At 44.7% G+C, this 26,234-nt stretch overlaps 1 protein-coding gene across 7 annotated transcripts in view; it reads right to left on the reverse strand.

Moving 5' to 3' along the window:
* Positions 1-25,832, reverse strand: part of ERCC6L2 (ERCC excision repair 6 like 2) — a 57,546-nt gene extending 31,714 nt beyond the window's left edge. For 2 of the 7 annotated variants that reach the window (XR_014516918.1, XM_083464754.1), the window contains exons 1-10: positions 25,427-25,798; positions 21,779-21,839; positions 21,155-21,579; positions 17,764-17,883; positions 15,293-15,486; positions 13,335-13,496; positions 12,741-12,948; positions 10,670-10,810; positions 5,235-5,348; positions 4,268-4,387 (exon numbers count right to left, since the gene is read on the reverse strand). Coding sequence is in view for 6 of the 7 variants with exons in the window: in XM_083464754.1 (XP_083320880.1) it covers positions 4,268-4,387; positions 5,235-5,348; positions 10,670-10,810; positions 12,741-12,948; positions 13,335-13,496; positions 15,293-15,486; positions 17,764-17,883; positions 21,155-21,579; positions 21,779-21,797 (1,503 nt within the window). In the remaining variant the exon portion in view is untranslated. Of the gene's footprint in view, positions 1-4,267; positions 4,388-5,234; positions 5,349-10,669; positions 10,811-12,740; positions 12,949-13,334; positions 13,497-15,292; positions 15,487-17,763; positions 17,884-21,154; positions 21,580-21,778; positions 21,840-25,426 lie in introns of all 7 variants that reach the window. The other 5 variants (XM_083464755.1, XM_083464756.1, XM_083464757.1 and 2 more) reach the window with 5 other exon arrangements.
* Between the last annotated feature and the right edge of the window lie 402 nt (positions 25,833-26,234).

A 26,234-nucleotide genomic window follows, 5' to 3' on the forward strand; every position in this document is an offset into this window, starting at 1 on the left:
GCCTACCGCCAGCTGAACCATCCCAAGTCTATCAGAGGCAAAACCAGCCTTTAAAATTGTGTTTGCTTTACACCATGCTATTTGCCAATGCAACTTATGCTGGGTTGCATTTGACTGAGATAGGGGTAAATCTCTCCTTGCTATGGTTTGTCCGCTGCCACTACCCCAGAATGCCCCGTTTGTGGAACTTGCCCCAGGCGAGCTGCGGCTGTGCTAGAATGAAAGGCTTACACCAGTGTATTGCCAGCTGAATCAGGATGAGGGACCCCAGCTGGCCTAACCCCAGGTGAGCCTGTTAGAATTCCTGCTCCATGATTGCAGTCATGGGATTGTTGTCTATCACATGATGGTGTATGTTTTGACTCCACAAAGTGGGAAGAGACGGAGACAGGATGTTTGTGTTCCTGTGTTCCGTGAAGTGGGACTATTGTCCTTTGTTCTTTCTCTTTGCTGTCTGATGCTTGAGAGAGAGGGAGCCATGTTGCAATGCTCCGTGTTTGTTTATATGTAAATAAAGTAGATTAGCCAAAATGCTGAGTTGCTGAGGTCTGTTACGCAAGCTGCGAAGACTCTGCGGATCCCTAAGTGTGCTGGTGTCTGTTGGCATTGGTCGCTGTGATGTTTGGGCTGAAGAAAGCTTTTGAAGCTCCCGAACAATTGACCAGGAGGGAGAGAACATGCCACTCGGGCATGTATCTCTGCCAGAGTCCTACTCGAGTGTAGGACAGACCCCAGACCCAGCTAATTCTGCTGGAGACGCACCTATTCCAACCTCGTTTACACCAGTGAATCTTGTGTTTGGAATGCGCCATAAGAAGATATCAAATAATCAGAGATACAGATGCGTGCACGCACTCATTTAAACATGTATAAAATAAACATTTTACAAAATGTACAGATAACGCACGGCTTTGGTTAAAACAGCTATAAAAGAAAATTCACGAAACAGTGCAGGAGGTGTGATCTTAATGCAAACACAATGCAAGGATGGCAAATCACACATTTGTAGCATTGTAGCTGCCCAGCATGTGATAGCCTTAACCTACAAGGCCATGACCACACGACGACATTTTTTAAAAAACCCAGAGCGTAATAGTCACCCTGAAGCGAGCCAACCCCCTTTTAAGCCTGCTGTACAACATCCAAGTTCAGAACTTCTTGGAACTTGGCTTCTCATAATAATCAGCCAGCTGTATGCCCTTCCCCGCTCCCAGTGTCCTCTCTTCGTCTGTTTACAGTAGGTCGTGGCTTCCCAGACTTTGCACAGACCTTGAAATGCCAATAATCCGCCCACACGCAATGCTCTTCTGGTAGGGAAGCAAATAATCCAGAGCATTCTGTATAACAGTGATACTGTTATTCTCCAAAGGAGCATGTCCACATCTGGCAAGCAGTAATTCCAGAGCACCGCGCAGAAGCAAGACACAAAAGGGGAAAAGAGGATTTTTTCTGTCCAATGTCGGTAGCCTATTCCCAATGGGCAATAAATATTTAAACAATGCTATTGATTCAGTGATAAATACTTAACCTCTTAATTTGCACAGATTTTCCTGAAAGCAAAACATTCCAAATGACAGGAGGAGACTTATCTGATTAATTCTATAATGGCAGATAAAATCTTGAATACAAAGCAGCAATCGTACTGTTATAACCCACACTGAAGGCCCAATCATCCAATTTCACGGTGAATTGAAGAGGCACGAATTGGAAATATTTGGAGAGCTTTGGTTTTCAATTCAATTAGAAATTGTCAAAACTGGATCGTTTTAATGGGTAAAACAATAATTAACTCCTGCCATTTCAGACTCCAATTTTATTTTCTTAGGTACAAACAAGGAGGTCAAATTAAAGGGTAAAATGAGTTTACCTACAAAACAACCAGGGGAGAAAGTGAGGAGAACAAATATGCTCACATAATTAATTCCCAAATGGGTATCCTGAAAACAAATCCACTTAGCTTAAAGAAAATAAACCAATGTCATGTCATTTTGGAATCTAAGAGGACTCCACAGCATGGTAGGTATTTCAGTATTCCACAGAGCATAGAATCATAGAATCATAGAGTTGGAATAGACCACAAGGGCCATCGAGTCCAACCCCCTGCAAAGCAGGAAACACCATCAGAGCACTCCTGACATATGGTTGTCAAGCCTCTGCTTAAAGACCTCCAAAGGAGACTCCACCACACTCCTTGGCAGCAAATTCCACTGTCGAACAGCTCTTACTGTCAGGAAGTTCTTCCTAATGTTTAGGTGGAATCTTCTTTCTTGTAGTTTGGATCCATTGCTCCGTGTCCGCTTCTCTGGACCAGCAGAAAACAACCTTTCTCCCTCCTCTATGTGACATCCTTTTATATATTTGAACATGGCTATCTTATCACCCCTTAACCTTCTCTGCTCCAGGCTAAACATGCCCAGCTCCCTTGGCCGTTCCTCATAAGGCATCGTTTCCAGGCCTTTGACCATTTTGGTTGCCCTCCTCTGGACACGTTCCAGTTTGTCAGTGTCCTTCTTGAATTGTGGTGCCCAGAACTGGACACAGTACTCCAGGTGAGGGCCGACCAGAGCAGAATACAGTGGCACTATTACTTCCCTTGATGTAGATGCTATACTCCTATTCATGCAGCCCAGAATTGCATTGGCTTTTTTAGCTGCCGCGTCACACTGTTGGCTCATGTCAAGTTTGTGGTCAACCAAGACTCCTAGATCCTTTTCACATGTAGAAAAGATTTAGAGCAGATCAGAAGTAAGGCAAGGAACAAATAGATAAGCCTGAAAAGGAAATATATGAATCCAGAATGCCCAAAGCCTAAAGGATAAGCAGACTGACACAAATAGAGAACCAATGTGGTGTAGTGGTTAGAGTGTTGGACTAAGACCTGGGAGACCAGGGTTCAAATGCATAAAGCCCACTAGGCCAGTCATTCCCTCTCAACCTAGCCTGCTTCTGAAGACAGTGGTACCTTGGTTTACAACCACAATCCATTCCGGAGGTCCAGTTGTAAACCAAAAGAGGTTGTAACTCAAGGCGCGCTTTCGCCAATGGGTCCTCCAAAAGAAGGGGGGGGAAGGGTTGTAATCCAAAAAAATTGGGTTGTAATCCAAAAAAAGGGACACACACTTCTGGGTTTGATGTGGTTGTAATCCAAAATGGTTGTAATCCAAGACGGTTGCAAACCAAGGTACCACTGTACTGGTTGTTGGGCATTCCCAATGGGAAGAGTATATCACTCTCAATTCCTGCTCTGGGGCTTCCCATAGGCATCTGATTGGCCACTGTGAGACCAGCACACTAGACAAGCCACTGGCCTGATCAGCAGGACACTTTAACAGTCTTATTTCAGGAAAAAACACTCACTAAGTGGTGCCCAATAATGGCGTGTCAGATGCCTCCAGTGTTATTTCACACAGAAGCTATCCTTGATACTCTGTGGATGAACAAAAGCAGAGGCACGGCAGAGCTGAAATACTTTGGAAACTGCACAAGTTGATGCAATAAAAAGTAAAAATCCCAAACCCCACCTTATTACTGCCATAACTATTCAGCCAGCTCTTTCACTCTTGCTCAATTTCTCAGCCATAGTGGTTTATTGATATAGGTTATGCCTGCCTTTTTATATGTTAAAAACCCCAGAATTAAAACAGTTGAGCTTTTGAAGTAAAATATAATTTTAAAAGCTGTCTTTGCAATATTTTTATAACCTTTTCTTAGCTGCAGCTTGGCAGACTGTTTAAAATTAGAACCAATCTCCTGAGGGCAACAATATCTGATTAAAGCCTTTATTTTACTGGTGTCTTACTATTTTCATTTTTTAAAGTGCATCTGTAGTAGTAAAGTATAGATTATAAAAATGCAGAAGATTGTAAAACCAGGGACCTGATTACATGGAGAAGAAGGTTCATTCTTTTCCATGTGTGTTCTGGTCTGTTTCTTTCCAGACATCTTACCTGCAATGAAGTTAGGGTGGAAATAGGCAAATTCAATATATACACAACCTGATCTACAGGAGCTTCAACATGCACATTGATGGTACATTTGTTTGCACAGAAACTCAATTTCTTTTACTGGTAGCAATACATTTGCATCAACATATTTGTCATGAGTGGAATAACAATGAAATATGCAGAAAATTTCAAATTTCATGAAATTACATGGTAATGGAAATGTAAACAGAGGACCTTTATCTTAAAGAAACCATGCATGCTAAATGAAAGCTAATACTATTTTTTGCCACATAATGTATACTTCAATCCCTTCATATATTTACCTTCATTTTCCCACTATACTTTGGATCAGAAATGGTTTCAAAGGCTGCATCTTTGCTAAGCTTCACAAAATCAGGAAATTTGGAAAACACTTGGCTGCACACCCTCGTGATGTAGGCTTCCTGCAAGGAAACACAAATTGTGCAGAAGGAGGATAAAATCTGGCAAATCTGTAATTAACATCCTGGGCATAAGAAGAAATCGAAAGCACTTTTTCAACAGTTACAGAAGCAAAATGATCCAACTAACTTTAAGGGTTGAAAAATAGATTAAAAGCTATAGGAATTACCGCATTTTTCGCCCTATAGGACGCACTTTCCCCCCTCCAAAAATGAAGGGGAAATGTGTGTGCGTCCTATGGGGCGAATACAGGCTTTCGCTGAAGCTTGGAGAGCGAGAGGGGTCGGTGCGCACCGATCCCTCTCACTCTCCAGGCTTCAGGAAGCTATCAGCAAGCCTGGGGAGCCCGTGGGAGTTCCCGCAGGGCTCCCTAGGCTGCGGATAGCAGCCTGCCGCCCGGCGCGCAGGGCACCCTGAAGCAGAGCACCCCTCGCGCCAGGCAGATATCTGCAGCCTGCCATCCGGCGCGTGGGCGCCCTGAAGCAGAGCGCCCCACGTGCCGGGCAGACATCGGCCAGCCCCACAAGCTCGGGGGACAGCGGGGAGGTGCAGTGCCGCCATGCCGCTGTTAGCCGACCTGGTTTGGTTTCCCCGACCTGGTTTGGGGGGGGGGGAATAAAGGGGGGGAATTTCCTTTATTTCCCCCCAAAAAAACTAGGTGTATCCTATGGGACAGAGCATCCTATGGGACGAAAAATACGGTAGTATTGTGTTTTCTGAATAGGAGCTGAATATGACTGAAACAATTTTCAGCAGCATGAACAATTAACACAACATCAAAATGGGAAAAGCAATGTAATTTAGCCATTAAGTTCTTCCTCAAAATATTGTGGGTTCAAGGAGACTGACCTGCTGTTTGCTTGTGTGGCTCGTTTGTAACAGTGCAGCATGGTTAGCAATCTTACGAAGGACCGTCAGATAACTGAAATACAGTGCCCGCATTGTTTCGCCATGAGCATTTGTCTGCAGAAATAGATAAAAAAATTAAGCATCTTAGAAAGGGGACGAGAAGCTCAAGGCAGCTCAATAGCACTGTTCCCACCTGCACTTGGAAGTGGTACAGGCCACTCTCAACCACCTTGTGCATCTACAGTGGTGCCCCGCAAGACGAACGCCTCGGAAGACGAAAAACTCGCTAGACGAAGGAGTTTTTTGTTTTCTTAGCCGCTTCGCAAGACGCATTTCCCTATGGGCTTGCTTCGCAAAACAAAGCTTGCCCCGCAAGCTCCGGGGATAGCGGGGAAGCGCAGCGCGTCTTTCCCGCTGTCCCCGGACCTCTTTTGAACCAAGGGGCGGCAACGGGGAGAAGCGATTCCCCCCACTGCCCCTTCCCTTGCTTTAAAACAGGTCCAGGGACAGAGGGGAAGGCGCGTGCACCTTCCCCTCTGTCCCCGGAAATTGCGGGGCAGGCAACGGGGAGAAGCAATCTTCTCCCCGCCGCCCCTTGCTTTAAACAGGTCCGGGGACAGAGGGGAAGGCGCGCGGCGCTTCCCCTCTGTCCCCGGACAGTCTCCATAGGAACGCATTGATTGATTTTCAATGCATTCCTATGGGAAACCGTGCTTCGCAAGACGAAAAACTCGCAAGAAGAAAAAACTTGCGGAACGAATTAATTTCGTCTTGCGAGGCACCACTGTACTTTGCATGCAACTGACAGGAATTTTTGAATGCACAACATTGAAAAGAATGCAGACAGTGCAGAGCATCCCATTTTACTGCTCAATAATAATTTCTCTCGGACAGTACAAACTTATAGCACAGATCTCCCTCCTCCCACCTCTGTAAAATTGGTCTTGCCTGTTGCAAAAACTGGATGGTTGGTTGGTGTCCTTTAAAAAAAAATTTAAGACCCCTATGGTGCTGGAGGAGACTCTTGAGAGTCCCATGGACTGCAAGAAGATCAAACCTATCCATTCTGAAGGAGATCAGCCCTGAGTGCTCACTGGAAGGACAGATCCTGAAGCTGAGGCTCCAATACTTTGGCCACCTCATGAGAAGAGAAGACTCCCTGGAAAAGACCCTGATGTTGGGAAAGATGGAGGGCACAAGGAGAAGGGGATGACAGAGGACGAGATGGTTGGATAGTGTTCTTGAAGCTACCAGCATGAGTTTGACCAAACTGCGGGAGGCAGTGGAAGACAGGAGTGCCTGGCATGCTCTGGTCCAGGGGGTCACGAAGAGTCGGACACAACTAATCGACTAAACAACAATGCTTAAGCACTTTACGTTTCTGATCGCCTGGTTTGGCTTTATAGCCAGACACAGTAACATGGCATGTGTGCCTATTAATTGCAAAAGAGCGGAATGACCACAACCTGTTGGCTGTTCCTGTTGCCAACCATAACTGGGTAGCTCTGTCAGTGCTTGGAAGACGGTGATACACAGGGTGGCACAAATCTCTCTGATTCTCAGACTATAAACCTGGAATTCTAATGCTGCTGCTTATTGGTGTCATCCAATCTCAGCAGATCTGGATACCAAATAAAGATGCAAGGAAATAAAGCTGCAGGTGCAACTTCAAGCAGAATTTACCTTTTAACCTCAATTTCCCCTAAATTGGAAATGAGGCCAATTTAGGGTTCATGGCTGCCGCAGGCCTGGGGAAGGTTCCCGCACCCCAGTGTTTCGTTTACATGCTGGAGTCTTCCCTGAGGGATTGTATCCCATTTCTCACAATTGTTAACACTCATTGCTTTCTTTAGAGGAAAGTTAGGCTATGATCTTACATAGACTTAAAGGTAAGGGAAAGGTACCCCTGACCGTTAGGTCCAGTCGCGGACGACTCTGGCATTGAACGCTCATCTCACTCTAATGGGCCGAGAGAGCCGGCCTTTGTCCGCAGACAGCTTCCGGGTCATGTGGCCAGCATGACTAAGCTGCTTCTGGCAAACCAGAGCAGCACATGGAAACACCATTTACCTTTCCGCCGGAGTGGTACCTATTTATCTACTTGCACTTTGACATGCTTTCAAACTGCTAAGTGGGCAGAAGCTGGGATCGAGCAACGGGAGCTCACCCCATCGCGGGGATTCGAACTGCCTACCTTCTGATCGGCAATTCCTAGGCTCTGTGGTTTAGACCACAGCGCCACCCGCGTACATAGACTTACTCCCAAGGGAATTAATGCCAAACTACGTATGCTTAGGATTCAGGGTGTTGTTGCTCATACATCTAAAATATATTTAACCTAAAACAACTCAGAAAGTATAATCCAACAGCTTCTTAATGTACCAGCAATGACATCAGCACCTATATCAAATAACTACTTTCCCGACCATGCCTGGCTGATTTTTAGGTGATGATTCACTGACCATTTACTCTGTGGTAGTTCCACTGAGGTAAACATGACAAAAAATTAAGACCGTGCATTTTATGACTCTCACGAGAATAGCAATAGTAAAGCTATTCTTTCATATACCATGATTTAGCAATATAACTTCTAAGAACATGTCACAAAACATTCACTATCCTCCCCACCTTCTCCTCTATTTTGCCATATTTTAAAAAGTAACCGACTAGCCTGCTTTATGGATAACTTCAGATCAACTGGAATATTTTAAGGGTACAGATATATTAACAAATATCTGCCAGCAGATCAGTCCAATGGAATTTTGCACCATAAAAAAGTCACTCAGGGAACAAATTAATATTCAAGTAAAAAGGAACTCACTAGGTATTCTTTTCCAGAAGTGTTTTCATAATTATTTTCTACATGTTGTCTGCTTACTACTATTTTACCAATGCTGATGAAAAAGTACAGCATACATAACAATGTTTTACAATGTTATTCTTCAACCCTTGTATATTTGTGGGGCTTTATTTTATTTTATTTTTAAGTCAGCTGTTTTGGCTGAAGCCAGTCATGAGAGCACAAATGCAAAGAAACCATCCACCACAAAGGTTTATAATAGCAGAAAGAGAATTGTATAAAGGAAATGTTTATATTAGTGCAAAAAGACCACAGGCAGTGGGGGTAATCGTCAAAACCTACACGGCTTAGTCCCTTAACCCCACGTGAAACAAAGGCTCAACGTGCCTGAAACACCTCGGTTTGGCAACTGGAAGCCTGCTCAGTAGACACCCTCCCTCAATTTTATCAGCAGGTTCGCCATGACACCTAAATGGGCAACCAATGATTGTTGTTGTTGTTGTTTAGTCCTTTAGTCGTGTCCGAAACTTCATGACCCCATGGACCAGAGCACGCCAGGCACTCCTGTCTTCCACTGCCTCCGACAGTTTGATCAAACTCATGCTGGTAGCTTCCAGAACACTGTCCTACCATCTCGTCCTCTGTCGTCCCCTTCTCCTTGTGTCCTCCATCTTTCCCAACATCAGGGTCTTTTCCAGGGAGTCTTCTCTTCTCATGAGGTGGCCAAAGTCTTGGAGCCTCAGCTTCAGGATCTGTCCTTCCAGTGAGCACTCAGGGCTGATTTCCTTCAGAATGGATCGGTTTGATCTTCTTGCAGTCCATGGGACTCTCAAGAGTCTCCTCCAGCACCATAATTCAAAAGCATCAATTCTTCAGCGATCAGCCTTCTTTATGGTCCAGCTCTCACTTCCATACATCACTACTGGGAAAACCATAGCTTTAACTATATGGACCTTTGTTGGAAAGGTGATGTCTCTGCTTTTTAACATGTACTTTTTAACATGCTTTTTAACATGTACCAATGATTAGTACCTCCCTTGTAAACCAGAATTTGAAGTGATGGTTTCCAAACCCACTTCAAGCCATGGGTCGAGGCACCAACCACATTCTGTCAAAGTGGATGTCTGCAAGCTATGGACTAAGAAAGCAAGGAAGTTGAGAAGCAGTGGAAAGAGCTCCTGAGCCCACAAAACTTATTCTCAGCTGGCAAACCATAATCTGGCATTATGTCTGATTTGAGCCTAAGAACATGCAACTGCTTTTGAACATTATGACCCCTAGTTCCCCTACCTCACGCCCCACCTTGCTGCTTCCCACACCGTTCCATTTATGCCTTATATGTGTAACTAATAATGGTGACATTCACTTGTAGCCAGCCAATCCACACTCGCATCTGAAGAAGCAAGGCTCCAATGTAAACCTGCAAAACTTTATGTGGTATCAAAAATTAAGTCTGAAAGGGTGTTTCTGAATACTTTAAATGCCAAACCTAAGACCAGCGGTGGAGGAAGCCGCCCCATGGGTGCCTGGGGTGGCGCGCCCAGGGGTGGGGCGAGCTGCCCATAGGGGTGGGGCAAACCACGGGGCCTCCAAGGAATCTGCCTGCCTCCTCCTACTCAGCTGCCCTACAGCTGGGGGGGAGGCAGTGGGCAGACCATTTGGGCAGTGTGGAGACTGCACACACCGAAGCCACCGCGTGAGAGATGCGTGGCTCGGGCACGTTGCAGGCACCATGTTGAGTGCCACCTGGCATTTTGTCACACACACCCCAGTGGTGACACCCAGTGAGGACTGCACCCACCGCACCCCCCTTCCTCCACCCCTGCATAAGACTAACAAGTCTAACAACAACAACATGTTTTGGCTATTTAATGATGACTTTTTGAGTAACTCAACCTCAATGCTTATGAAATCCAAACAGAAAGAAGAAAAGTGAGTGGTAAAAGAAAGTACAGTGGTACCTCGGATTACATACGCTTCAGGTTACATACGCTTCAGGTTACAGACTCCGCTAACCCAGAAATATTGCTTCAGGTTAAGAACTTTGCTTCAGGATGAGAACAGAAATCGTGCTCCGGGGGCACAATGGCAGCAAGAGGCCCCATTAGCTAAAGTGGTGCTTCAGGTTAAGAACAGTTTCAGGTTAAGAACGGACCTCCGGAACGAATTAAGTACTTAACCTGAGGTACCACTGTACAGTCATTCCTCGGGTTAAATATGCTTCAGGTTGAGCATTTTCAGGTTGCGTTCCGCGGCGACCCGGAAGTAACAGAATGGGTTACTTCCGGGTTTCACCGCTCACGCATGCACACTCAAAATGATGTCACGTGCATGCGCAGAAGCAGCAAATCACGACCTGTGCATGCGCAGACGCGTGTTGCATTCTGCTCGGGTTACGAACGGGGCGGGGCTCCAGAACAGATCCCATTCACAACCAGAGGTACCACTGTACTGGGAATCCAAAAACCTAGACTGCCAGAGGGATGAGTAAGTGAGTTTTATGCCACATTGTATCCATCGTCTGTGCCCCACTTTCAGATCCATGTGTGAAAAGTCGGCATGGAAGCAGAGTGCGCCAGATGCACACTGCAGAAGGGAACCTGGCAATACAATTAAACATGTCCAAACATCTTACTTTGTAGCAGCAATATTTCCTTTTGCGACCGCTGTTGCAGCTGCACGGCTCCCCTGCTCGCAGCACCAACTGCACATCCTCTGTCTCCAGCACAGTCTTATATACAGCTCTCTGGAACTCTGTCAGAGAACAATAAACCATCTGGCAGGATAAAATGCAAAACGGGGGGGGGGGGGAGAAAACACCACAAATAAAAATGTTAAGCTGTTATGAACAATTGCAAGAAGAGAATGATCGTGACAGGCACAGCCCAACTCAACACGATGTTTCATTGTTGTTGCAAAATAGATGTAAACTTTAGCACCATATAAAGGGGGGGGTGTCGTTGGCTAATATCTTAGATTTAAATGACACAATCTGTCACGAATATGAAAGTTAAATTGTGGCAATCCTTCTCAATCTGCAATCAGTATGTGCTGGAGGGGAAAGGACTCAAAATGCATCGATGTAAGGCTACAAAGATTTTGAACCACTTAAAAGATCTATTTTGCCATTTCCTGGCACATACTATTGCAGAACACTAATGCAGACAAAGGCGATAAAGAGAAACAGCCAGCTCTTTAGATATCCATTGACATTCTGAATTGCTGATGTAGGAGGGAGGGGCTCTGTACAGTGGGATGACAAACTTTATCCTTCCTCTCAAAGACCATGGGTGGCATCTCCATGACATCTTTTGGTCTCAACCAGCAGGATGCAGAAATCCCAGGATCACTCCTGAATTTAGGCCACCCACAAAGCAGCAGCACCATGCTGTGCTATAATAATCCAAAAGTATCTTGAACATATACTCACATTATCAAGAGAATGAAATGAAATGAAAGCTGCAAGATTAAAGGCAGCCGAGTGGCGTTGCTGTTAATCTTCTCTTTAGAAAGCCCAGTTTAGACTGTATTATTACAGGCTTTGGCTAAAAGGTAGGTAAAAATAAGGAAGGAAAAGCAGCAGACAAACGTGCATCTTTATTAAAAGTATGTGTGATTGTGTATTCTCTAAAATGTACTCTTATGCTCAACGTACAAGGCAAGACATGTGAAATGCACGCACTCTTTCACGATGGTGATGCCAAGCCCAGGCAGTCTTTTTCCATTTAACAATTCAATTAGGTTTTTACATGCATTTATCAGAAGAAAAGAAAGTATGAGAGCAAAAATGCCTCTCGCTAGTCTTTTAAATGAATACATCTTCAGAACTCTGGTCCATTAACAAATTTTTGCATGGGAACTGAAGACGTTAAGCTTGCAGACTGAGCTATGGGAGTTATTTGGGCTTGTAATTACAAATTCTGGGCAAAACATGAATGGTTAGATGTGAAAAATCATTTGTCTGTGGAAAGTCCCACATTGACAAAAATTGCAAATGACAAAAATAATATTGCTTAACAGCAGTATTCGATCCTTTCCTTACACTGACTCACAATACTAAAATTACTAGAAAAAAACATTTTAGCAATCAAGGAGACGATCCAGTCCTTCTCTAGACCCATTCGTGCCTATGTATTTGCAGAGCACCGCTAACAGCAAATGGATTTCCCATAACTGCACCTGACAGCCCCACCAGCCCCAGTCCAGTGCACAAACACAGCTGTGTATGTGCATTCCCACATGCAAAAGACAGACTGGATCTCCCACCCACCCCAGATGTCTACAAGGTAAGGTAAAGGTAAAGGACCCCTGACAGTTAAGTCCAGTCGCGAATGACTCTGGGGTTGTGGCGCTCATCTTGCTTTACTGGCTGAGGGAGCCAACATTTGTCCACAGTTTTTTCCAGGTCATGTGGCCAGCATGACTAAGCTGCTTCTGGTGAACCAGAGCAGCGCACGGAAACGCCGTTTACCTTCCCTCCGGAGCGGTACCTATTTATCTACTTGCACTTTTTGGCATGCTTTCGAACTGCTAGGTTGGCAGGAGCAGGGACTGAGCAACGGGAGCTCACCCCATTGTGGGGATTCACACTACCAACCTTCTGATTGGCAAGCCCAAGGCTCAAGTGGTTTATACCACAGTGCCAAATTTCATTAAATCCACATTGAAAAGCTATAGACAAATTTATTGTAGCTGATCACTCTTACTCTGTCCTCCTTCTTGGGCAACTGATCATTTATAAGAGCCTTTGTACGCCTTAAGAAGTAGCGAGATATTTTCTGAGCTAGCCTCTGCATTGCTTTTCGACCTGTTGCCAGTTCTCTTTTGGTTGCAGTGTGCCTCTGACCATGTTCTACTGGATCAGAAAATTCCTTCTTGAAGCGCGCTTCGTTACCCAAAAGTCCCGGTACAGCCCTAAGAGACAGGAAAAAATCAGTAGACATATTATCATTCTTGTTGTCACATCTTTCTTCCGTCTGCTGTGATTTCTTGTGAGTCACTCACATATCCAGTAGGATTCTAGAACCAAAGATCCAGATTCTCTGTCTGCTGTTGTGTTCCAGCTGCTGGCGAACTAAATTCCCATGCATACTTTTAAATATGTTCGTTTTCTAGGTACTCGAGGATGTACCCCTAAGAGGGACTGAAATGTAATATTGGAGCATTTATAAAACTGGCCGTGCGATAACTAAAACACTGTGCAAAAACACTATCTGTGTATGTAGATAAATAATAAAATGGCATCAACAGTGAATGAGCGTTCAACCTATACTTGCAAGCTTCACTTTTATTGTGCTTACCAGTCCATGACACACCAAAGTTCCTTCATGTTGTTCTGCAAAATCGTCCCAGTAAGTCCCAATCGAACCTTGCACTTTAGCGCCTTCATGGTCTGGGTTATTTGTGATTTCGGATTCTTGATTCTATGCACTTCATCTACAATGACAGCCGACCACTCTAAGCTGGGAAAACAACCAGAAATTATGAGAGTCTCCCTAAATCTTCCAAATATATTATTTCATAAGCTATTGCCAATGAGGTTTCCCATATTATGCAAAACAGTGACACTCAAGACTGAACTTTCCATGGTTCTGGGAGAATGAGAGTACAGAGTATCAAAACAAAAAAAGGGTTTTTAAAAAAAAAATACAGCAAGTTTTTTTTTTAAATGTAGCTGAAAAGTAAAAAAAAAAAAGTTTCAATGCACTCCCTCCCATCTGTGCTCCATATTACATGTTTGTCATGGCTCAAGCCCCAAATACCTCACTTTCCCTACAAACACCCTCTTGGCTGTTCCACCACCCTCAGAAATTTGATAGTAATCAATTATATGGATGACGATGACGACCCCCAAACCCAGCCCCTCATACAAGCTTGAAGAAGAAACAGATAAGGGGAAAATACAGACCATTCCACTCATGGGAGTCAACCTCTCCCCTGAGCCTCCTTGGCCTGTGGACATAGCTTGCTTGGTTTTCTCAGAGAGAAGCACCCATTGACATCCCCTCCAGCACAGATGTCAGTACTGACAGAATAGGACAAGGGCCTTTTAAGTCAGCATTGTCCACGCCTCAGGGAACTGGTGCCAAGTGCGGTATAGTACTTGCAAGCTTGCAGAACACATAATATGGTCTTAGGTCAGCCAGCAGGGCCCATTTGGAGATGCCCTGGCTTGATCAGAGAGACCTGGCTTGTCTTTCCCTGGGAATAGATAGATAGATGATAGATAGATAGATAGATAGATAGATAGATAGATAGATAGATAGATAGACAGACAGACAGACAGATATTTGCTTGCTTGCCACCCATCTGACTGGGTTGTGCCAACTGACCGTGACCAGACTTTCCTGCTTATCTGTACCTACAGCGAAATTCTTGACACTCCTTACAAACAGCAAGAGAAAAGAACTGATTTCTGTATTAGGGAGAAAGGGTTTATCTTTGAAGGGAGACAGGGAGAGAAACTGAATATAACTTTCAGCTAGGATTTTGTAATTATCCAAAGAAGTCCATAACAGCCATAACTTAACAGCTACAGGCAGGGCCAGATAACATTTGATCGCACCAATTTGGAATGACTTAGAACTGATGGCCGGGAGATTAAACCAAGTACAATACATTATTTGCCATCCAGCAAGAATTCATTTCAGAGTGATTCATACTTTAGGGGAGAAGTTAGGGTTGGTGCTCAGTTTACTGAATAAAGTTTTCAAAATAACATGAAGAAATAGGGCTAGCATTTAATAAAAGCGCTAAATGTTTCACATTTCAGAAATATCACGGTTCTATTGCATTACTGAAGCTTGCCTAGAGTGAGAGTGGTGTTTTTGGCTACAGCCCTTTTCCCTACACCCTCCCACTGACTGGTGGTTGCCAGAATGTTCCCTGCCCCAGACTTCATCAAATGTCACTTGTTGCAATTAAAAAACTCTAGAGAAGTATTTCTCCACTCCAAGCAAAAATTTGACTGTTTCCCCTTTGCGCATATATTTCTGCAATGCAGTTGAAGACATTTTCATTCTCCTATGCATGTTTAATTGAAAACTAAGTCCCACAGTTTGCAATGGAATCACTGACGACTTGTGTGCATAGGATTACAGCCACAATATATATGCTCAATGCATTTTCTCTTATTTCTCCCAAAGGTTTCAAGAATTCAGTGTCCTGGGTTTGCAAGAGTATATTTAGGATGTAACAACAACAAGAACAACCCCACATTCATTGTCTGCAGTAGAGGTAATTTTTAGAATTGTGTTACCTGTTAAGGTCATCCAAACAAAGGCGAAGGGTTTCATATGTTGTTAGTGCGACTTCACATTTCCCCTGCTTGATTCGACTCATTTCGTAGTCCTTTCTATTGCCATGCAGAACTATCACCTTGAAATAGCCCCAGGTATCCAATTCATCTTTCCAATTATACAGGACAGAAAGGGGTGCCACAATCAGGAAAGGCTGGAAAGGAGAATGTGATGTGGTTTCTGAGCACAAGGTGCTGAATACATACAAGCTGCGACTGAGTACAAAACCCCCATAATGTTAATATTCCTACGCTATCCTATACTTTTCAGCAGCCTGGACACAGCACAATGAGAGAAACCCAGAAAAAAGGTCCTTCAAGCTCATTAAGACCCAGTCAGAAGAGTTTCTTTCAATGTAGCCACCATCTTGTTTCTATGGCAAGCTTATGTACCGTATTTTTCGCCCCATAGGACGCACCCAGGTTTTTTGGGGGGCAAATAAAGAAAAAAAATTATTCCCCCCCCCCCCGGCTTCCCCTGACCCCAGAACAGCCTGCTATCTGCAAACCTAGGGAGCCCGGCGCGAAGTCGCGCCAGTCTCCCCAGGCTTGCAGAGAGGTGCGCGAAGCCTGGGCACGCTCTTCAGCGCGTCCCAGGCTTCGGAATGCAGGCAGCTCCGCGCAGCCGTCGGAAGCCCGGCGCAACTTTGCGCCGGGCTCCCGAGCGCTGCGCAGAGCTTCCTGAAGCCTGGAGAGCAAGAGGGGTCGGTGCGCACCGACCCCTCTCGCTCTCCAGGCTTCAGCGAAAGTCTGCATTCACCCCATAGGACGCACACACATTTCCCCTTCATTTTTGGAGGGGGAAAAGTGTGTCCTATAAGGCGAAAAATATGGTAATTTGAATCTCTTGAGGCCTAAAGCAGCCCATAGGGAGGCCTGCCAGTTGGCGGAACACCCCCTCCCCATTTTTGCTCAGGAACATGCAAGCTTTAAGCATGCCTACTTGGAGCAAACCTGGAAAATCCCCAAGACGAGGAGAAGAACAGATGGCAAGGGAATGCCAACAGTCAAAGAGTGTCAGTTGGCTCCTAGCCAAAATCTGGTGACAAGCAACGTTTGAGAGAGGACTCTTTGTGGTTATGGAGGTGGAATCCTCAAAAACCACTGCTTTTAATTTATATCAACCTTGGAAAGTCACGCTCTCAAAAGCAGGGAAGGAAGATCTGTCTGCGTCCTGTTACCAAGCACCTAGGGATTTTAACACAGCTGACTAAGAAAGAGGTAGGAACAAAAGGTAGGCCAGGAAGCAGAGCCTAGAAGCGTCATGGTGAAGGCCAGCCCAACTAGGGGTGAGAAGTACAGAGGCAAGAAGGTGGAAGAATCCCCCTGTATATTAATGGGGAAGTGAAACATATCCCCCTTCAGCTGCTTGTTAGGAACCAAGAGCCCACTTAAATTATCTGAAGCCTGTTGAGATTGCTTAGGCTCTATTGGGGTCACAAAAATGTTTTCCAGGCAAGCGCAATTATTCTCCAAGCTACTGGAAGAGTCAGCAAATGGTCCTTCAGTTATCACAGGAGATGAAGAAGCCTATGGATCAGAGTTCTCCATGCCACCAACAACCACCACCATATTCTATAATATATTGCGGGGGTCACGCTGTGTAACTGTGGTCCATAGAACCTCACATACATAAAGCATACCGTATTTTTCGCTCTATAACATGCACCCAACCATAACACGCACATAGTTTTTAGAGGAGGAAAACAAGAAAAAAAATATTCTAAGCGAAACAGCGGATGTATGATTTTTGTGGTTCATGCTGTGGCCACAGACATGTGATCTGACAGTGAGTTTGGAGTAGCCCAATGCAAAAATCCTGAGGATCCATGTGGATCCATGCTTTGTAACCACGTTTTTGCACCACTGCGGCCCCAGGCAATAGTGGGTGCATGATTTTTTTGGTGCAAGCTGTAGCCATGGACATGCTATGTGATCTGATGGTGAATTTGGGGTGACCCAGTGCAAAAATCCTGAGGATCCATGTGGCTCCGTGCTTTGTAACCACGTTTTAAGTGGGGAGGGAAGGAAAAGCACTCAAGGGACAAGAAACACGTGTGGGGTGGGTGGAGAAGGATGCTGTTAATAATGCAGAAGAGGGGTATAAAAGGAGAAGGCTCCTCTCCTCTCCCGCTTTGCTCCTTTAAAGCAAGCAGGCTTTCTGTCCCTCTCTCCTCCCCACTCAGCGGTTCTTCTCCCGCTTTGCTGTTGCAATGCGAGCCATGGAGGAGGGAAGGAAGGGGAACCATGGATCCTCTGCTCATGACTGCAGCAGATCCCCCGCCATCCGCAGGCATTCGCTCCATAACACGCACAGACATTTCCCCTTACTTTCTAGGAGGAAAAAAGTGAGTGTTATGGTGCAAAAAATACGGTATCTCCATTTAAAAATGGTTTGTACCGTTGTATCTTCAAGATGCCCCTAAGCTTACTTTCTTTGGAACAGATGGCATGTCTTTTTTCATAGTTCTTCGCAAAAATTCAGGCATGTTATTTTCAATATCTGCACGTGTCCCCTTTTTGTGCAGCACTGCGGCCAGAAAGGAAATAACCTAGAAAGAAACGCAATTTGAAGTGTTTAAGGAAGGGAAAATAATAACCAAATCACACTCCGAACAAAACTCCGATGCACAGCGGAAGACTATATATCTCTGTTCGCATATCCAAAGAACTGTGGGAACAAGTAGGAATTTGATGATGGTTCAACTGGTGAAATGGCCTTTTCCACAAAAAAGCAGTTAAGATTCACAACAAATGGGAAAGACAGTTTGGTAAGACTTGTTTTCTCAGAACTCATATAGACACACTGCCTCAAGACTCCAAAGGCAAGGAATCTCAACAGAACCTCAGCCAGCCCCACTGCTGCAACTAAATACAGTGGTACCTCTGGTTATATACGCTTCAGGTTATATACGCTTCAAGTTACAGACTCCGCTAACCCAGAAATAGTGCTTCAGGTTAAGAACTTTGCTTCAGGATGAGAACAGAAATCGTGCTCCGGCGGTGCGGTGGTAGCAGGAGGCCCCATTAGCTAAAGTGGTCTTCAGGTTAAGAACAGTTTCAGGTTAAGAACGGACCTCCGGAACGAATTAAGTACTTAACCTGAGGTCTTCAGGTTAAGAACAGGTGGTCTTCAGGTTAAGAACAGTTTCAGGTTAAGAACGGACCTCCAGAACGAATTAAGTACTTAACCTGAGGTCTTCAGGTTAAGAACAGGTGGTCTTCAGGTTAAGAACAGTTTCAGGTTAAGAACGGACCTCCGGAATGAATTAAGTACTTAACCTGAGGTACCACTGTACAGCATCCCACAGCTAAGCAAGGGAAGGGACCCAAAACACTCTTCATCTGTCACAGAGTCTCGAGCTCTCAAGATGAGGAAACATGTGCCAACTAGCCCTTCTTAAAATGTGCAGGTTGCAGAAAGGAGAGTCCTCCTGACAACAAATGCAAGTAATTTGTGTTGGCAAGTGTAACAGAGAGTCCAACCTCTTCTGCTGGGAATATCTCACTTCTTTTATTGATACACAAGAATTATTCTTCCTGGGCAGAATCAGAGCCAGGGCATCTGGAGCCACCAGAGGTCCAGTTCTAATGCAAGTCCCAAGATGGAATGGGCAGCATATAAATAAAGGGTAGCAAACAGTAGCCTTCCAGATGGTGGATTGCAACACCTATCATCCTTGACCCTTGGCCACACTGGCTGGGGTGGATAGGAGCTGGAACCCAAAAATAGATAAGTGTCACAGATTCCCCACCCTTGCTATAAAGAGATCCATGTAGGGACAGAAAATGACCCGTATAAGACAATTGCAGCACTTGCTTTGATTTCACTAATTTCGTTACATGCAATGATGCCCTTAGCTTGTTGTAGCATTAAAAGTCAATAGATTACTTTAATAACATTCAGAAGCTAATGCCCTGCTTAAATCAGAATTTTACTGTTCAGCTAGGTGACCAGGATGGGGGAAAAACAGGCAAGTTTAAAATATCCCTCCATTAACCAGCTTTATCATTTCTTCTTGTAAATGTAACATCCCATGCCAGCCTTGGTTTGGATTCAGCTTGGTTTTTATGCATTTGTCCCATGAAGTTTTATTTTATTTGGGTAATGTGGATAAAATTCCATGAAAAATACTTTTAAAAAGAAAAGAAAATATTCATCCACATATCCACTTCCAGCTTACAATGAAATTCAAACTGTTGTGAAAAAGATGTTTCTAATTGGATTCCTGGTTCTCATCATGAACCACTGCTATTATCAAGTATAATGACACACAAAATAGGTGGCAAGCCATGCATGGAAACTTTTTTTTTTTGAGAAAGTGGTAAATTATGGAAAGAAGCTGTAGAATAAAACCAGTCTGGAGTTTAATCCCTGGATGTCTCACACAGCAGAGTGCTATTTCTTCCTTGGAGTGAAAGAATGAATTGCCATTCTGAGAAAATAATGTTGCAGGCTTCCTTCCCCACGCTGACAAGAAAGCATTTTTACAGTCTATCTTTCCTCACATACTGTCATTTTGCAATCAGTGGTATATACCAGTGTCTGGGAAAGAGTGTAATAAAATTCCCCAACAGGCAATATAAAAAAAGCAAGAGGAAATCAGCCTTGTTTTTAAAAGGAAGCATAGAGACTGTATACTCATGATCACTGTCTTAAGTTATTTCCCACTTTGTGACAGTTCTGGAAAATTAAAGACCTCACTCCAGTCTCGCCATCTGTTTGCCTTCCAGGTTTATCAAATATCATGGTCAGGACAGAAGAATGGACTCCCAACTTTCTCATTAATATCATTAGCTTAATTCTTTCTAGAGGTCTTTCTTAAACACCTGAAACATCTAAAGACCTCACAACTGAGGAGAGAAAAACTGGGGGGGGGAGAAACGTGGCTGTGGCTTACTAAATTTCATTTCGTTAATTATTTAATTATAAAACCCAGGTATAAAGGTAAAGGTAAAGGGACCAGGTCCAGTCGTGACTGACTCTGGGGTTGCGGCGCTCATCTCACTTTATTGGCCAAGGGAGCCGGTGTACAGCTTCCGGGTCATGTGGCTAGCATGACTAAGCCGCTTCTGGCGAACCAGAGCAGCGCACGGAAACGCCATTTACCTTCCCGCTGGAGTGGTACCTACTTATCTACTTGCACTTTGACATGCTTTCAAACTGCTAGGTTGGCAGGAGCAGGGACCGAGCAACGGGAGCTCACCCCGTCGCGGGGATTCAAACTGCCGACCTTCTGATCGGCAAGTCCTAGGCTCTGTGGTTTAACCCACAGGTATAAATATTATCAAAGCAGCTACAGACAAACACAATACTAAGAAGCAGAACAAATTAAGGGGCAGGAGAAATTTAGTTGTCCTCACAAGTTCACGCAATGGGTTTTTCGCCCCTGTCCTCCCCCTCTGGAGAGGAAAGGGTGATCGTTCCACCTGACAAGCTGCAATACTTGGCACAGACTAAACACAATGTTGAATTTCACCAAAGGGGGGTGGATAGGCAAAGACATAGCTGAGATGCTAAGGGCCAGGTGTAAAGGGTTGGCCAGGTATGAAGGAGGGAGAGTTGACAAAGGGGTAAGTGGGCTTGATGAGCGGAGCAAACAGAGATGGTAGCCCCTAGCAAAAACTTAGAACCATTAAAAGCAGGAAAGAACAATCATTCAAATGACTGGCAACTCATTAGAATTTGTGAGTGCCCAATATCATCACGAGCACAAATCATCATGAACACCAGAGACCCTCACAAAATCCAGCCAATTCTTTACTCTGCTCCAGACATCAAGACATTTTTGTCCTTAGAATAGCAGAAAGGAGGTAAGATACCTGTACAGTTTTTCCAAGGCCCATGTCATCTCCAAGAATGCACCCGTTACCACAAACAGCGTGTCCATATAAAAACAGGGCCCCTTTTCTTTGATAATCACGCAGGTATCTATTAATTGTATATGGGATCCGATCTCCATCCTTAGACAGCTCATAGTCAACTGCAGATGAGGGAAATCTTCTGCCAGGGAAATGAGGCTTCTCCAAATCTTCGTCATCAAATATTAAGTTCTTCTGGGCATATTTACTGGTTTTGATACTACAGAGTTTTGCTACTGGTATTTTCTTTCCTTGAGAGCCCCTAAAAGATACAACTGCAAAAGAATTCCCATTTTCATCTGTTTCCAAGGATGTTATCGTGGCTTCACAAAGCTTCTCATTTTCAGGAAAAGGAGCAAGGCATTTATCTCCAACATGCCAACTGCCTGTTAAAAATCACATACAACAAAAATAGTGTTTCAACCTGAATGAAATTCAGTAGAGTGTACTTAATTAAATTCTATTCATTTTTTTTTCTGAACAAGCCCACATAAAGTTGGGGTGCAAACTGTTTTAAATTAGTCCTGCAAAAATCAAGACACATCCTAGCAATGTTCTCTTCAAGATAACAGATAAATCACCCACCTGCCAAATCATCACACATTCTTAGTTATAGATAAGCATGGGTCCCCAAATACCTATAAAACTGAAAGGGAGAAAAGAAACAAGCATAAGCAAAAAAATATAGTATTAACAAGATAAAAGGCAAGTATCATCAACCGACATTTCAAACATACGATTAACCTCCATAAAGGAACACCCGAAACAAATGCTATCATAACATAGTGTCCCAAATAATGACATCTCCATGCTGGGGGAAAAAGCACCACATGGAGCTAACTGTACAGTGGTACCTCGCAAGACAAATGCCTCGCAAGACGAAAAACGCACAAGACGAAAGAGTTTTCCGTTTTTTGAGTCGTTCCGCAAGACGATTTTCCCTATGGGCTTGCTTCGCAAGACGAAATGTCTTGCGAGTTCTTGCGAGTTTGTTTCCTTTTTCTTAAAGCCGCTAAGCCGCTAATAGCCGTGCTTCGCAAGATGAAAAAACCGCAAGACGAAGAGACTCGCGGAACGGATTAATTTCATCTTGCGAGGCACCACTGTACTTTTCACTTTAGGGAAGGGGGGAAACTGTGTCCCTCAAGAAGTTGCGGGGCTCCAGCTGCCATCAGCTCCAGCAAGTATGGCCAGCAGATCCGCTCCACTTCCCAGTGGGGAGGAGTTGCGGTGGACCACATGGCCACCCACTCCCCACCGGGGGCGGGGGGCTTTGTCCCCCGTTGCCCAGGGGATCCCGGCCACGTCAGAGCCCGGCCGGCCAATCTGCTGGCCGGGGGCGTGGCTGGGTCAATTTAAATTGGAGGGGCGAGCCAGAATTGGCAGTGGCCATTTGGTTTTCACCTACTTCGTAGCAATCGTCACAACTTTGTTAGGGTTGCGGTTAGGCATTGTTAGACCTTGTGATGGGGGGGGGAGGTGTGGCCATCACCTGCCCCTCCAAGCTTAAGGGTATTCTGTTAAAGGAATCCGGGGGTGTTGATCTTGTCTGAAGCCCGGGTTGGGGGCTAGGGCCTTGACACGACCCCGACGGGAACACCAGGGGGAGCTCGAGTTGGTATGCACCGACAGAGCTCCTCCATCCGGTGGTTTACCCTTACCAGACTTCCTGCACATTGGGCAGGAGTCAGATATAGTCATGTCCAATCAGTGCCTAAGCCGATACCATTCACATTCTGTAATTCAATAAAGTTGTGGCCAAATTTGCCCAATAACATAAACCTAATATCCGTGTCCTTGTGTGTGTTATTTCCCAACGAGGGGGTGGCTGCGGGGTCCTGACACACAATCAACAGTTGTAGTTGAGCATCTTCTGGAGGGATTCGGGTTAGTCATCCATGCTTTAGGAGATGAGGTGAGGCATCATATCAAGCCAAGAGAACAGCCCCTCTTCTCCTGCATCCCTATGAGAGGGAATAACAGTGCTCTGCACTTAGGACAAAAAGTCTCCCCCTCAATTATAATTATTTTTTTTAAAGGTGACAAGCGTAGCTGAAGTGGGGTTCTTCGTGAAATACCAGTCTGCAGGAAATCAGTATAAAATGCTGACAGTCTGATGCCCTGAAAAGGGACTTTGGCCCAGGTAAAGCGTGCAGTGAGCTGCAGCCTAAGCATCTCTTGAGAAAGGGGCTAGTATGTGACTAAACTAAACTGACTCAATTATCAGCAAGCAGCAGGTGGTAGGAAAGAGAGCAGAAGCTGAAGACTATTATTTGTTTATTGGTATTTATAGGCCGCCCATTAACCACATCCTCTGGACAGTAAATGTAAGAACGTAAGAAGAGTCTGCTGGATCAAGCCAACAGCATCCTCTTCTCACAGTGGCCAACCAGATGCCTGTAAAAAATTCTCAGGCAGGACCCAAACACAAGACCACTCTCCTCTCCTGCGGTTTCCAGCAACTGGCATTCAGCAGCATTAGCATAGTCATTATGGCTAGTAGCCACCAATAACCTCCATGAGCTTATCTAACCCTCTTTGGAAGCTATCCAAGATGGTGGTCATCACTGTCTCCCATGGGAGCAAGTTCTAAAGTTTACCTATGCGCTGTGTGAAGAAGTGCTTTCTTTTATCTGTTCTGAACCAATAGGGCCATGGGCGTAGCCAGGGGCGGGGGGGGGGAGTTGCCCCCCTCCATCAAGTAAATAAATAAAAACACTTAACTAAAAGTAGAAATAATCATACTATTTAAAACTGAAATGCATGTTGAAGTCACTTGGATGATGTTGTGGCGCATTCTAGCGATGCAACTGGCAACCCGACTGAGTGATGGACTATGGTACACCATGTGGAAGGAGAAGAAACTCAGTAAAGAGCAGTTGAAAGAGCTGGACATAGCAGATCTAGTAAAAGAGGCAGAAATCTTCTATCCTATCACAGAAAAGGTTCTCCTCATCTCTCTTGCTCAGCCATGCTCCCCTTGTACCCTAGAACAGTCATTTGGTACATTGCGGAGAGTAAAAACCTGTCTATGGGTGATGATGGCAGGGGAGCGTCTTCATGGGTAATGCTTACTGAGTGAGCACACAAAAACCACATTTGGGGGAAAGAAGGAATTGGAGAAGGAAATGCTGAGAAGCATTTCAGCAAATCCAAGAAAAAAATGAAAAAGAAAATAAGATGAGAAAAGGCATGTTCTTTGTAATTTTGCAAAATATACTCGTTAACTGTGGGAAAGGTACTCCCTGGTGTTAATTTTTATTTTATTTTTTGACTTCCAAATCTGCTAGACAGACCAGACAGAGGAGGATAACAGGTGGGTGTCCTAACCTAAGGTTACCCGATGTCCCCGTTTCCCAGGGACAGTTCCCGGATTTACAAATCAGTCCCCATACAAAATCCTATCATTCCTACTGAAGTTGAAAAGTGTCCCCGGATTCACTGAAAAAAATCTGGTAACCTTATCCAACCCCTCCCCCAAACATAAATCCTAGCTATGTCTATGAATATGACATGAAAGAAGGGTAAGGCCCTGCGCTTGCAACACCCCTGACCATGTTGAAAATGCAACTGAAATGCAGCAACCTCTGGAGGGCCACAGATTTCCCCAGCAGCCCTGACATCAGGTTAGAGCAGTCTCAGTCCAATAACACAAACAAAGGCAAGGCAGGAGACCCTTTTTCTAGGCCAGCATTAAGATGCACAAGATAATATCACCAAGGCAACTATCTTAAACAAATAGTAAGCATCCATAAAAATGGCAAAAGAAGCTTCTTTCCCAAATAAGTTTTATCTTGAACAACAGCAAACACAGTAAATAAAGAGTTCACTTGTCAGTGCTTCAGTGCTCATTTCTTCTCTTTCCAAAATATATTTTATCTTGAACAATCGCAAACGAAGTAAATAAAGAGTCCACTTGTGATATACCAGTGGTTCAGTGTTCAGACTTCATTCCGGTAAACCGGCGTTTCGTTGCTAAATACCTTTAGTCATTGAGCTGTCAAAATCTACTGTACCAGAATTGCACCGAATGAACAAGGAAAATTAAATCAAGAAATAGGCTGAGAAAGCATAGTTAAGGCATAACTTTGTAGTGTAAACGAAATACAAGAGAAGATGGTATGTAAGCGGCTTAAAGGTATAAAGGTGAGACAATAACTAGTCTATTTGCACGTACCTAGTTCCTACCCGCCCCAGTCCCACTAATACAAAAAATTCTCTGTAGAAACTTACCTGTCCCCATCTGCATGTTTCCTTCGGGAGGAGCATAGAAGGAGGACGACGTCCTTCAGTTTGTTAAATCTCCTTAGGAAACAAGCCTAAACCTATTTGGGGAAAGAAACTACTTTTGCCATTTTCAATGGACGTTTATTGTTTATTTACAGGTGACATTACCTGCAAACAAAGTTTCAGGTAATTGTTGGTATTATCTTGGTGTCGACTGCAGTAGTCAGCTCTGTTCATTCTTTTAGCATTAAGATATAGGCAGGAATAACTAGAATTAAAGGGCACTTCCGGGCGGGGGGGGGAAGGAAGTTCCCCCGCGCGAGGCAAAAGCCCCGAACTCACGTGCCGAGAAGCCGCCGCAGCTTCTGCCACTTCCGGGGTTTCAAAGCTGCCCTATTTCGAAGGGAGCAGCAAGGTCTCGCGAGATCTAGCGCGGTATCGCGGGGTCCGGGTCTCCACAGAGCATCTCCTCTCAGGATGTAACTAGACTTAAGAGTATAGAGTCGCCCGCCCGGCCTCAGAGTCTATGGTTGTTATTCGAGCGCCATTTCCCCTTCCTTGTCTCACCCTCGCTTGTCGGCGCCGAAGGAGGAGAATTCCCACAGGGCACGATGGTGGGGCCGAGCAGAAGAAGGCTGCCCAAGCCAAGGAGAGGAGCAGGCAGGAGTTCCTGCTCTTAAGAAACTCCCGACTCTACACTTTTTCCTATCTCTAGCGGGAAAACGAACGGCTTTTGATTCCGGCTCTCGCGGTCAATTCTCGCGATAACGAAGTTAGGTGCTTCCACTCACCCCCTTTGCTGCTTCCCCGGCTG

Source organism: Podarcis liolepis, assembly GCF_965112155.1.
Source record: "Podarcis liolepis genome assembly, chromosome: 11".
NCBI classification, from domain to species: domain Eukaryota; kingdom Metazoa; phylum Chordata; class Lepidosauria; order Squamata; family Lacertidae; genus Podarcis; species Podarcis liolepis.